Source organism: Somniosus microcephalus, chromosome 5, assembly GCF_052327205.1.
Source record: "Somniosus microcephalus isolate GS21.2 chromosome 5, FLI_Smic_1.0, whole genome shotgun sequence".
In the NCBI taxonomy this organism is placed as follows: Eukaryota; Metazoa; Chordata; class Chondrichthyes; order Squaliformes; family Somniosidae; genus Somniosus; species Somniosus microcephalus.
Window position 1 is genome coordinate 129,832,953 of NC_140991.1, and position 13,285 is coordinate 129,846,237.

Consider the following 13,285-nt stretch of genomic DNA (forward strand, 5'->3'; position numbering starts at 1 on the left):
CGATGTGCTTACCTGATCCAGTGGTGTAGTTAGTGCGATGTGCCAGCTGGGATCAGGTGAGCACTGTGCAGCCAATCAGGGGAGGGGAAACTCATTCATGAGTTTGACAGTAAGAGCTGTCAAACTCATGAAAAGTATGGGCTGCCAAAACACTACTTTAACTTTAAATAAAATTTTAAAAAACATCCCACTGATTATATTAACTATAAATAAGTTTTAAAAAAATGTTTTAAACAATTAATCAATTTTTTGAAAAAAATAATTTTTTTTAAAATAGGGTCTAAAACTAAACTTACCTTACTGTAAATTCTTTAAAAATAATAAATCTGTGGAAAAAAAATTTCTACATTGTACTAAAAGCCCACTTACCTGTAAAACTAAGTACTTACGTCTGGTTTTTCCACGCGTAAAAACCGGAGGCCTTTACACTCGGGCAACTCTGAAAAAAAAAAGGAATTTCACTGCGCACGCGCTGCCTGTGCAGTTGCGCGCGTTCTGCCTCTTAACCCCTTGGGTCAGAGGACAGAAAATGCCGGTTTTCAGCGCATGCGCTGTGCATGCTGAAAACTGGCAATTCCTCCGGGCACACACGTGAGTACCCCGTCCTTACTCACGCGTTGTGCCCGGAATTACTGGGCCATTGTGTTTCACTCATAGCTTGCTTGTTTGTGTTTTTCCTGCAGGGAGGGAGAGTGCTAAATTATATTCTGTAAAGTTTCCATCTGCTGTCAGGTCATTTTCCGATACCAATTGAAAACGTTCTAACAAAAGTTTTTTTTTAATCTACCCGACTGTCAACAAAAACTAATTTGAGTCCAGTCGTTGGGTTTGAAAGCCCAGTGCCAGATAATTAAATACGTTGTAGCAGAAACTGTGACTGAATAGTAATAGTGGGATTGAATTATAATGTATTGCGAAATATAGGATAGCAGTCTGATTGAAATATTTAGCCTGGCGTCTCTCAGATTGACCAGCTGGTCACTGGGAATTTGGTCGGGACTATCCAAAATAATTTCTTTTAGGAGCCAAACTGTCAACACAGAGAGAGGAACTTTCAGCTGATCAATTTGACAGAAACAACCAGATTAGGAAAGTCAATTCACGGCTAGAGGTGTGTTGTAGGAATGAAGGTTTCTAGTCCTATTGGTGAAAACATATTATGCCATCCAGTTCTCCCTACTTTGTTCAATAATAAAAAGGTGAGGTACCTGCACATGCTTGAAGTCAAATATTTCACAATTCCAATAATCAAATGATGATTGTTTATTGAAAATTTGAAGGCACCATGTTTGTCCTGAGAGGATGCTTACCACTCTTTTTCTTCCAATACAGATAGCTGGTCAGAGTGGTCTGGGTGGTCAGAGTGCGAGGTTTCAGGTTCACAACATCGTATTCGTCACTGTCAAATCTTATTTCCTGTTGGTTACCAGTGCTCTGAGAATAGCAGTGAGAGCCGAGCCTGTGTCTACGACTCCAATTTCATTCCTGGTAAGTATGCTGGCTGAATGGGACCGAAAACACAGCTCATAATCATTACTGTTCCTATGGGCTTGCCTTCATTAAATAACATTAAATCATTGTATCGATCTCAACTGTTAAAAATTTGGGGGTGAAATTCAACTTAGGTGAGGATGCATTATACGCCCGTTTAATTTTCCTTTCCATTGAATGTAGAACTTCAGAATGTGCCACTAACAAATATTTTGAAGACTGTATGATTTGTGCAACAAATTACATAGACAGAAGTGGCAACATTTAGAATCTTCAATACTGGCTAAGCAAATCATCTACAAAAAAGGACTGGAAGTTTAATGTGCCATATTTATTCCAAAAGGATTGTAATAACTTGGGAAGCTCCAACCCATATATTAGAAATCTGTAACATTACCCTAAAATTGAAAGAAGCAGCAAAATGAAAGTGAACAGTAATACCCTAGAGACACAGGGGGTAATTTTAACTTTTGCCGATATATAAAATGGGCAATGTCATATTGACTGATTGTTATACACCTCTCCCCATTTGCCTCTCCACTGAAATCAATGGAAGGCAAAATCAGGCAGGGCATATACTGTAATGGGCAGCCAATTCGGAATCGTATATTTAACACTATCATCAAAAGTTAAAATTACCTCCACAGAAATCAATCTTGTACAGGTGGGACTCCCAAATGCCTTGAAGATTAAGAATATTAGGCATACCACTAGAGGAGGGAGGGGAAAGAAAGGGAAGTAGAAAGAGTGCCATAAATTGAAAGTCAGAAAGAAAAAAACAGAAAGAATTCGTGGAAAACGTGTAAGAAGAGACACTGGAAGAGAAATTCGGTATCGCCCTGTTTGGGGCGCAATTGTCGGCCGGGCGCAAAGTTTAGCGCCTGTCGCTAATTATCGCCTCTGACTGCAAACTTGGCTTCTATCACCCCTGAAGGGGTTGGCCATTTAGGACTGAGGTAAGGAGAAATTTCTTCACTCAAAAGGTTGTGAATCTTTGGAATTCTCTACCCCAGAGGGCTGTGGTGCTTAGTTGTTGAGTATGTTCAAGACAGAGATCGATAGGTTTTTGGATACTAAGGGAATCAAGGGATATGGGGATAGGGCGGGAAGGTGGAGTTGAGGTAGAAGATCAGCCATGATCTTATTAAATGGCGGAGCAGGCTCAAAGGGCCAAACGGCCTACTCCTGCTCTTACTTCTGGTCAATAGTGACCCCCAAGATACTGATGGTGGGGAAGTCGGCAATAGTGGCGTCATTGAAGATGAAGGAGTGATGACTGGGCTTCCTCTTGTTTGAGATGGTCATTATCTGGCACTTATGTGGCACAAATGTTACCTGTCACTTGTCCGCCCAAGCCTGAATATTTCTAAGAGACATGATAAAATGTTCAAGGAGAAATCCCAGTACCACTTTCTCCAGGGCAACTAGGGATGGGAAATAAATGCCGGCCTTGCCAGCGATGCCCACATCCCGAGAATAAATTAAAAAAAACACATTCTCAAGCAATTAGGATTGGCAGTTAATGCACACTTGGCAGCATCGCCCACACCGAGAAATTAAAAAAATTGAAGCTCTTTTTTGTAAAATTGGGAATTTTAATAAACCTGGTTAAAGAACAGCACTGGGAGACAGCAAGGCAGTATTCAACCACCCACCCCTCCCCCATCACCGTGCTGCTGAGTTCCCAATTATAGCCATGTTGTTGCGCAGAGAAGTTGAGCAGAGGCCAAGTGTCCCCGCCACAGGGGAGGGGGGAGAAGAAATTCCGAGTCCTCCCCAGGCCACTGACTTATACCTCCTGGTGGCTGAGTTAAGAGCAATGTTAGGAAAGGTCTAGGAACAGGTCGTCTGTGTAGCATACTACAAGCAGAACTATATTGCAGTATGCATGAATACACATTTTGTTGTGTGGGTAATTTGACTGCAGACATACAAAAGTTCCATTGTACAGATATCAGGATGCAAGTAGTTCTGCACTGGCCACTTTGTGAGTAATATGCATGCAGTATACTCAACCAAAATGTTCCACAAATACAATATAGCTTACCCACCCTCATGCTTGCAACTGATGCATGACTGAGGGAGCTCAAAAGGGGAAAAAATGAGGGTTTTATACTCACAACAAAAATAAGAGTAGAGGCAGAAACCTGGGAATAGGTAGCCTGTTTGTATGCTCTCAGTTGGGGAATGACATTTAGTTTGAAATCCAGAGAGGAAATGTAACTAAAGAATGGGGGAGAAACAAATGTGCACAAAAGCAGTTACACACAAAGATGATTAGGAATTAGAAACAGGCAGCCAATCAGTTATTCTCTAGTTCCTGCATGCGATAGGAACATAAGAACATAAGAAATAGGAGCAGGAGTAGGCCAATCGGCCCCTCGAGCCTGCTCCGCCATTCAATAAGATCATGGCTGATCTGATCCTAACTGCCAATCTACTATCACAGAACCATCTCCTGAATCTAACAGAATTAGACACACGAAATAGGAGCAGGATCAGGCTACACGGCCCCTGGGCCTGCTCTGCTACCCACAGGGCCATGACCGATCCGAACCTAGACTCATGTCCAAATTCCTGCCCGCTCCCCATAACCCTTTATTCCCTTTACTTCTAGGAAACTGTCTATTTCTGTTTTAAATTTATGTAATGGTGTAGCTTCTACAGCTTTTTGGGGCAGCATATTCCATGGACCTACCACCCTCTGAGTGAAGTAGTTCCTCCTCATCTCAGTTTTGAAAGAGCAGCCCCTTATTCTAAGACTATGCCCCCTAGTTCTAGTTTCACCCATCATCGGGAACATCCTCCCCGCATCCACCCGATCCAACCCCTTCACAATCTTATATGTTTCAATAAGATCGCCTCTCAGTCTTCTGAACTCCAATGAGTAGAGTCCCAATCTACTCAACCTCTCCTCATATGTCCATCCCCTCATCCCCGGGATTAACCGAGTGAACCTTCTTTGTACTGACTCGAGAGCAAGTATGTCTTTTCTTAAGTATGGACACCAAAACTGTATGCAGTATTCCAGGTGCGGTCTCACCAATACCTTGTACAACTGAAGCAATACCTCCCTATTTTTATATTCTATCCCCCTAGCAATGAAAGCCAACATTCCATTGGCCTTCTTAATCACTTGCTGCACCTGCATACTAACCTTTTGAGTTTCGTGCACCAGGACCCCCAGATCCCTTTGTACTTCAGTACTTTCCAGTTTCTTGCCATTAAGATAATAACTTGCTCTACGATTTTTCCTGCCAAAGTGCATAACCTCACACTTTCCAGTATTGTATTCCATCTGCCAAATCTCTGCCCACATACTTAGCCTGTCTATGTCCCTTTGCAGGTTTTTTATGTCCTCGTCACTCACTACTTTCCCTCCCATCTTAGTATCATCTGCAAACTTTGATATGTTACACTCGGTCTCCTCCTCCAAATTGTTAATATAGATTGTAAAGAATTGGGGACCCAGCACTGACCCCTGTGGAACACCACTAGTTACTGATTGCCAGTCCGAGAATGAACCATTTATCCCAACTCTCTGCCTTCTGTTAGATAGCCAATCCTCTATCCATGCCAGAATATTACCCCCAATCCCGTGATTTTTTATCTTAAGCAATAATCTTTTGTGTGGCACCTTGTCAAATGCCTTTTGGAAGTCTAAACACACTACGTCCACTGGTTCCCCTTTATCAACCCTACATGTTACTTCCTCAAAGAACTCCAGCAAATTGGTCAAACATGACTTCCCCTTCATAAAACCATGCTGACTTTGTCCTATTAAATTATGATTATCCAAATGTCCTGTTACTGTCTCCTTAATAATGGACTCCAATATTTTACCTACCACAGATGTTAGGCTAACCGGTCTATAGTTTCCAGCCTCCTGTCTACTGCCCTTTTTAAATAAGGGCGTTACATTAGCAGTTTTCCAGTCTGCCGGGACCTTTGCCGAGTCCAGGGAGTTTTGGAAAATTATTACCAATGCATCCACAATCCCTACCGCCACTTCCCTCAAGACCCTAGGATGTAAGCCATCAGGTCCAGGTGATTTATCCGCCTTGAGTCCCATTATTTTACCGAGTACCACTTCCTTAGTGATTTTGATCGTGTTTAGCTCCTCCCCCCCTATAGCACCCTGCTTGTCCAGTGTTGGGATATTCTTAGTGTCTTCTACTGATACAAAATATTTATTCAGTGTTTTTGCCATCTCCATATTTCCCACCATGAATTTCCCGGTCTCATCCTCTAAGGGACCAACATTTACTTTAGCCACCATTTTTTCTTTTTATATATCTATATAAAAACTCTTACTATCTGTTTTTATATTTTTTGCTAATTTACTTTCATAATCTATCTTCCCTTTCTTAATCAATCTTTTTGTTATTTTTTGCTGTCTTTTAAAGTTTTCCCAATCCTCTATCTTCCCACTAGATTTGGCTACCTTATATGCCCTTGTTTTTAGTCGAATGCTATCCTTAATTTCTTTACTTAGCCACGGATGGCTGTCTTTTCTTTTACACTCTTTTCTTCTCAGTGGAATATATATTTTTTGGAAGTTGTAAAATAACTCTTTAAATGTACACCACTGATCATGTATCGTCTTACCCTTTAATCTATTTTCCCAATCCACTCTACTCAATTCCTCTCTCATACCTTCATAGTCTCCTTTATTCAAGCTTAGCACGCTTGTTTGAGATCCAACCTTCTCACCCTCTAATTGAATATGGAATTCAACCATGTTATGGTCACTCATTCCAAGGGGATCCTTTACTAGGACATTTTTAATTAATCCTGTCTCGTTACACAGGACCAGATCTAAGGTTGCTTGCCCCCTGGTCGGTTCAGTTACATACTGCTCAAGAAACCCATCCCTAATACACTCAATGAACTCATCCTCAAGGCAGCCCTGCCCAATTTGATTTGTCCAATTAATATGATAGTTAAAATCCCCCATAATTATAGATGCTCCCTTATTACAAGCCTCAACCATTTCCTGATTGATACTCCATCCAACAGAGTTGCAACTGTTCGGAGGCCTATAGACTACGCGCACTAGTGTTTTTTCCCCCTTATTATTCCTTACCTCCACCCAAACTGTTTCATTATCCTGATCTTTTGACCCAATATCATTTCTCTGTATTACAGTGATTCCTTCCTTTATTAACATAGCCACCCCACCTCCCCTTCCTTCCTGCCTGTCCTTCCTGATCGTTAAATAACCTGGTATGTTTAATTCCCAGTCATGGTCACCCTGCAGCCATATTTCTGTAATGGCCACAAGATCATACCCATATGTAGTTATTTGTGCCATTAACTCATCTATTTTGTTACGAATGCTACGTGCATTCAGATAGAGAAATTTCAAATATGTTTTGTGACACTTAGTTCCTGCTTTTGCCCTTTTTATTACTTTACCTTTTACTCCATACCTTCTGCCCCTTCCTGACACGCTCTGGTTTTTAATTTCCCCACTGCTACCTAAGTCTATGACCTTCTCTGTTGTCATTTTTATTATTTGCTCTCCAGGAACCTCCCCCCCACTAGTTAGTTTAAAGCCCTCTCTACAGCCCTAGTTATATGATCCGCCAGGACTCTAGTCCCAGCACTGGCCAAGTGAAGCCCGTCCCAACGGAACAGCTCCCTTCTGCCCCAGTACTGGTGCCAGTGTCCCAGGAAGCAAAACCCATTTCTCCCACACCAGTCTTTGAGCCACGCATTTAACTCTCTAATTTTATTTGTCCTAGCCAAATTCGCTCGTGGCTCAGGTAATGATTATTACCCTTGAGGTTCTGTTTTTTAATTTGACCCCTAGCTGCTCATACTCCTTTAACAGAACCGGCTTCCTAGTCCTATCTACGTCGTTTGTACCAACATGGACCACGACAACTGGATCCACCCCCTCCCACTGCAAGTTTCTTTCCAGCCCAGAGGAGATGTCCTTAACCCTGGCACCGGGTAGGCAACACAGCCTTCGGGACTGTCGCTCTCGGCTGCAGAGAACTCTATCTATCCCCCTAATAATACTATCCCCTACCACTACAACATTTCTATTTACTCCCCCCTCTTGAATGGCCCCCCGCTCCACGATGCTGTGGCCAGGTTGCTCATCCTCCCTGCAGTCCCTGCTCCTGTCCCCACAGGGAGTAAGAACCTCGAACCTGTTGGTCAAGAGCAAGGGCTGTGGCTCCTCCAGCTCTACCTCCTGGATCCCTGTACCTGCCTCACTCGTAGTCACACCGTCCTGTCCCTGACCATGGGCTACATCTGAATTACTTAACTTCATAGGTGTGGCCACCTCCTGATACACAGAGTCCAGGTACTTCTCCCCCTCCCTGATGTGTCGCAGTGTCTGAAGCTCAGACTCCAGCTCATCAACACGGAGCTGGAGTTCCTGTAGCAGCAGACACTTGTCACAGACGTAATCACCGTGAGCCTCAATGGGGTTCACCGGCTCCCACATCTCGCAACAGTAACACATCACCTGCTCCATTCTATGTAATTAATTAAATTTTTTATTGTTAGTTATGGACACCCTCTGCCCGATTTTAGATGCTAGTATCCCCTTTAATTAATTGGATTTAAATTAAATCAATCCCTCTAGTTACACCAGTTAAATGGTTTACCAACAGTCACTCTGCACCAGAAAGGCCTTGGTACACCACAGCAACCTTAAAAACTATAAACCACAGACTTAAAGTTTTAAAATGAGAGAAATACTCCAACTATCACCTACCTGTTTTGTGGTGACGTCACACCTTGAATACTTTTTACCTCTCTCCTTGCCTGCGATTGGAGATTGGTGAGGCCTACCTGAGCCTCTGGGGCCTCTTGTAGTCACTCTGCCGCGCTGCTCCGCCTCCACCCGCTGCCGATGCCGCACTGAGGCCTACCTGAGCCTCTGGGGCCTCTTGTAGTCGCTCTGCCGTGCTGCTCCGCCTCCACCCACTGCCGATGCCGCACTGAGGCCTACCTGAGCCTCTGGGGCCTCTTGTAGTCGCTCTGCCGCGCTGCTCCGCCTCCACCCACTGCCGATGCCGCACTGAGGCCTACCTGAGCCTCTGGGGCCTCTTGTAGTCGCTCTGCCGCGCTGCTCCGCCTCCACCCGCTGCCGACCAACATCTTCTGTAGTCAAATCTGGCAAGATCCCACACAGATTCAAATAAGACCACTAGCAGAGCAGGGCTATCTTTGTAACCTCTGGCATTAAGTGCTGCTTATCATGAAAAACAAACTCTCATGTGACTCCAGTCGAACCCACATCTGTTCAAACCTGATACAAGCACATTGCTCAGATTGATCCTAGCTTTGCAAATGCTGGTTCAACCAGCCCGATCATAAGCAACTATTTTCCTACTTCAGTTGTTGAATTACAATTCATAATACCACGGTATTTTACTTTTACTAATATCAAATAGAGATAGGTACTTAACCACATATCAACAAATCAATATACATTGACAAAATAAATCACATGCAGTCGCATAACACTCATGTTTTGCAAAAAAGTAGACATATTAGTTATGTTAGTCTTTCTGATGTAAACTTGTAATTTTAAAAAATAACAAAATATCAGGAAATATATGTTAAGGAATGAAAACCATAGGAGAGGTTAAGTAAAATTTACTTAATTTTGGGTTCCTTGACGAGTTTTATTTTCTCAGTAGCTTTACTCCATCAATTCTGTTTCTGTATGCGTTCATTCCTTATTAGAATGTGATCTTGCATAATTGGGTGCCCTCACAAACCTAGTCCAAGTGGCTATTGTTGATGTGTGCGCCTTGACAGCTGGTGTTGACGGGCTGCTCAACCACATAAACTATCACAGCCACGCCCAATCCTGTCCTCTCCCAACCTCCACATGTGCACACCCCTAGTAGGTGGATATAAAAGATCCCATGGCACTATTTGAAGAAGAGCAGTAGAGTTCTCCCAGTGTCCTGGCCAATATTTATCCCTTAACCAACACCACTGAAAACAGGTTATGTGGCCATTATCTCATCGCTGTTTATGGGATTTTGCTGTGTGCAAATTGGCTGCCATGTTTCCCTACATTACAACAGTGACTACACTTCAAAAATACTTCATTGGCTTAAAGCACTTTAGGACATCCTAAGGATGTGCAAGACACTATACAAATGCAATTTATTTCTAGTAGGTGTCACTGGATAGCGAGCAGGGGTGGGGATCCTTGCTCCATATAACCCACTCCATAACTTAAGAGTGTTGAGGCCAATTTTCCACCCCTACCACTGCCCCAGTTAGGATCAGCTAGCTTAACACAGACTGGGGATTGAATCTTCCTGGTCTATGGCTCTACTGATCCATCAAGAGAGCTTTTTGACAATACTTCAAAACTTTTTCTTTATTTAAATTTTCAAATGACCATTTTTATTAATGTATAAACAATTTAAAAACTTTAAAAAAAAATTATCCCCTTAGATGTGTATATTGCCAAGTCCAGCTCGGGAGAGAGAAGATGTGGTGGTAGGTGTTGATTTCCTAATTGTGCACTTGAAGAAAATTCTTAAACAAGTTCATACTTCACTTAATGAGTGCTTATTTCACTGTTTCTAAAACTCTTTGCAGAATTCAACATGTTCCATATGATTGCTGTGGGATTGAGCTGCTCTATCTTAGGCTGTCTCCTAACATTACTTCTATATACCTACTGCCAGCGATATCAACGGCAGTCCCACGATGCCACTGTCATCCATCCAATTTCTGCAGTTCCCCTCAATACTAGCATCACAAACCATGTCAATAAACTTGATAAATATGATTCGGTGGAAGCTATTAAGGTGAGACATTCCAACTTTAAATCATATCCTTTATTTATTACTGTCTTCTAATGTTTAATGTACTGTGACCTAGCACACAACTGAGCAAGGAATATTACAGCTTAGAGTTTGTAGAACTTACTAGCTCATGTTGACATTTTTCTATTAAGACATGACAATAATAATTAAAGAATATAATAATAATAAAATGTTTGGTAGATTGGCTGGAGTGTGTAGGTTCGTCAGAAAACTCTTAGGGGTAAAAACCTCGAACAAAAATTGGGAAAATACTTGTTTTACTCCATAATTAACAAACCACTAACGAATTGCAATTAGGTGGGGTCAGACTAAGAGGGAACACAGGATGGTTTAAGATAGGTTTACAGTGTATGTATGTGAATGCACGAAGCATAGTAAACAAGATTGGTGAGCTGCAGGCGCAAAGAGCCACATGGGAATATGATGTGGTGGCGATAACGGAGACCTGGCTCAAAAAGGGCAGAATTGGGTACTAAATATTCCTGGATATAAGGTGTTCAGGAAAGATAGGGAAGGAAAGAAAGGAGGTGATGTGACAGTATTGGTTAAGGAGAATGTTACAGTGCTGGAAAGAGAGGATGTCCTGGAGGGGTCAAGGACAGAATCTATTTGGTTAGAGTTAAGAAATAATAGAGGTGCCATTACACTACTAGGTGTATTCTATAGGCCACCAACTAGTGGGAAAAATATGGAGGAGCAAATTTGCAGAGAAATTACAGAGAGATGCAAGAACTAGAGTAGTGATAATGGGGGACTTCAACTATCCTAATATAGACTGGGATAGTAATAGTGTAAAGGGCGGGAGGGGGAAGAATTTCTGAAGTGTGTTCAGGAGAACTTTCTTGATCAGTATGTTTCCGGCCCAATGAGGAGGGAGGCATTGCTGGGTCTGGTTCTAGGGAATGAGGTAGGTCAAGTGGAGCAATTGCCAGTAGGTGAACATTTAGGGAACAGTGATCATAGTATCGTAAGGTTTAGATTAGCTATGGAAAAGGACAGGGAGCAATCTAGAGTAAAAATTGGAGCAAGGCCAATTTCAGTGGGATGAGAACGGATCTGGCCTGGATAAATTAGAATCAAAGATTGGCAGGCAAAACTGTCGTGGAACAATGGGCTGCCTTTAAAGAGGAAATAGTTTGGGTACAGTCGAGGTACATTTCCACTAGGGGGAGGGAAAGGTAGGGCAACTAAAGTCAGAGCTCCCTGGATGATGAAAGAAATAGAGAGTAAGATGAAGCGGAAAAAGAGCACGTATGACAGATGTCAGGTCGCGAATACATCTGAGAATCAGGCTAAATATAGAAAGTTCAGAGGAGAAGTGAAAAAGAAAATAAGAGGGGCAAAGAGAGGGTGTGAGAATAGAATGGCAGCTAACATAAAAGGTAATCCAAAAGTCTTCTATAGGCATATAAATAGTAAACGGGTACTAAGAGGAGGGGTGGGCCGATTAGGGACCAAAAAGGAGACCTATGCATGGAGACAGAGGGTATGACTGAGGTACTAAATGAGTACTTTGCATCTGTCTTCACCAAGGAAGAAGATGCTGCCATAGACATAGTGAAGGAGGAGGTAGAGGAGATACTGGAGGGATAAAAATTGATAAAGAGGAGGTACTAGAAAGGCTGGCTGTACTTAAAGTAGATAAGTCACCAGGACCGGATGGGATGCATCCTAGGATGCTGGGGGAAGTGAAGGAAGAAATTGCGGAGGTACTAGCCATAATCTTCCAATCCTCTTTAAAAATGGGGGTGGTGCCAGAGGACTGGAGAATTGCAAATGTTACACCCTTGTTCAAAAATGGGTGTAAAGATAAACCCAGCAACTATAGGCTGGTCAGTTTAACCTCGGTAGTGGGGAAGCTTTTAGAAACAATAATCAGGGACAAAAATTAACAATCACTTGGACAAGTATGGATTAATTAAGGAAAGCCAGCATGGATTTGTTAAAGGCAAATCGTGTTTAACCAACTTGATCGAGTTTTTTGATGAAGTAACAGAGAGGGTTGATGAGGGCAATGTGGTTGATGCGGTGTACATGGATTTCCAAAAGGCCTTCGACAAAGTGCCATATAATAGGCTTGCCAGCAAAGTTGAAGCCCATGGAATAAAAGGAACAGTGGCTGCATGGATACAAAATTGGCTAAGTGACAGGAAACAGAGAGTAGTGTTGAACGGTTGTTTTTCGGACTGGAGGAAGGTCTGCAGTGGTGTTCCCCAGGGGTCAGTACTAGGACCACTACTTTTCTTGATATATATTAATGACTTGGATGTGGGTGTACAGGGCACAATTTCAAAATTTGCAGAATACACAAAAAACTTGGAAGTATAGTGAACAGTGAGGAGGATAGCGATAGACTTCAAGAGGACATAGACAGCCTGGTGGAATGGGCGGACACGTGGCAGATGAAAATTAACGCAGAAACAAGCAAAGTGATACATTTTGGTAGAAAGAATGAGGAGAGGAAATATAAACTAAAGGGTACAATCCTAAAGGGGGTGCATGAACAGAGAGGCCTAGGGGTATATGTGCAAAAATCATTGACGGTGGCAGGGCAGGTTGAGAAAGCAGTTAAAAAAGCTTACGGGATCCTGGGCTTCATGAATAGAGGTATAGAGTACAAAAGCGTGGAAATTATGATGAACCTGTATAAAACACTGGCTCCACCTAAACTGGAGTATTGTGTCCAATTCTGAGCACCACACTTTAGGAAGGATGCAAAGGCCTTCGAGAGGGTGCAGAAAAGATTTATGAGAATGATTCCAGGGATGAGGGACTTCAGTTATGTGGAAAGACTGGAGAAGCTGGGGTTGTTCTCTTTAGAGCAGAGAAGATTGAGAGGAGATTTGATAGAGGTGTTCAAAATCATGAGGGGTCTAGACAGAGTAGCTAGAGAGAAACTGTTCCCATTGGCAGAAGGGTCGAGAACCAGAGGACACAGATTTAAGGTGATTGGCAAAAGAACCAAAGGCGACATA

The 13,285-nt window shown here is 42.5% G+C and overlaps 1 protein-coding gene across 1 annotated transcript in view; it reads left to right on the forward strand.

Moving 5' to 3' along the window:
- The window catches only part of sema5a (sema domain, seven thrombospondin repeats (type 1 and type 1-like), transmembrane domain (TM) and short cytoplasmic domain, (semaphorin) 5A), a 394,308-nt gene that overhangs the window by 373,468 nt on the left and 7,555 nt on the right, over positions 1 to 13,285 (forward strand). The window contains exons 19-21 of the mRNA XM_085988245.1: positions 1,333 to 1,488; positions 9,934 to 9,978; positions 10,081 to 10,292. Coding sequence (XP_085844371.1) covers positions 1,333 to 1,488; positions 9,934 to 9,978; positions 10,081 to 10,292 — 413 coding nt within the window. The remainder of the gene's footprint in view (positions 1 to 1,332; positions 1,489 to 9,933; positions 9,979 to 10,080; positions 10,293 to 13,285) is intronic.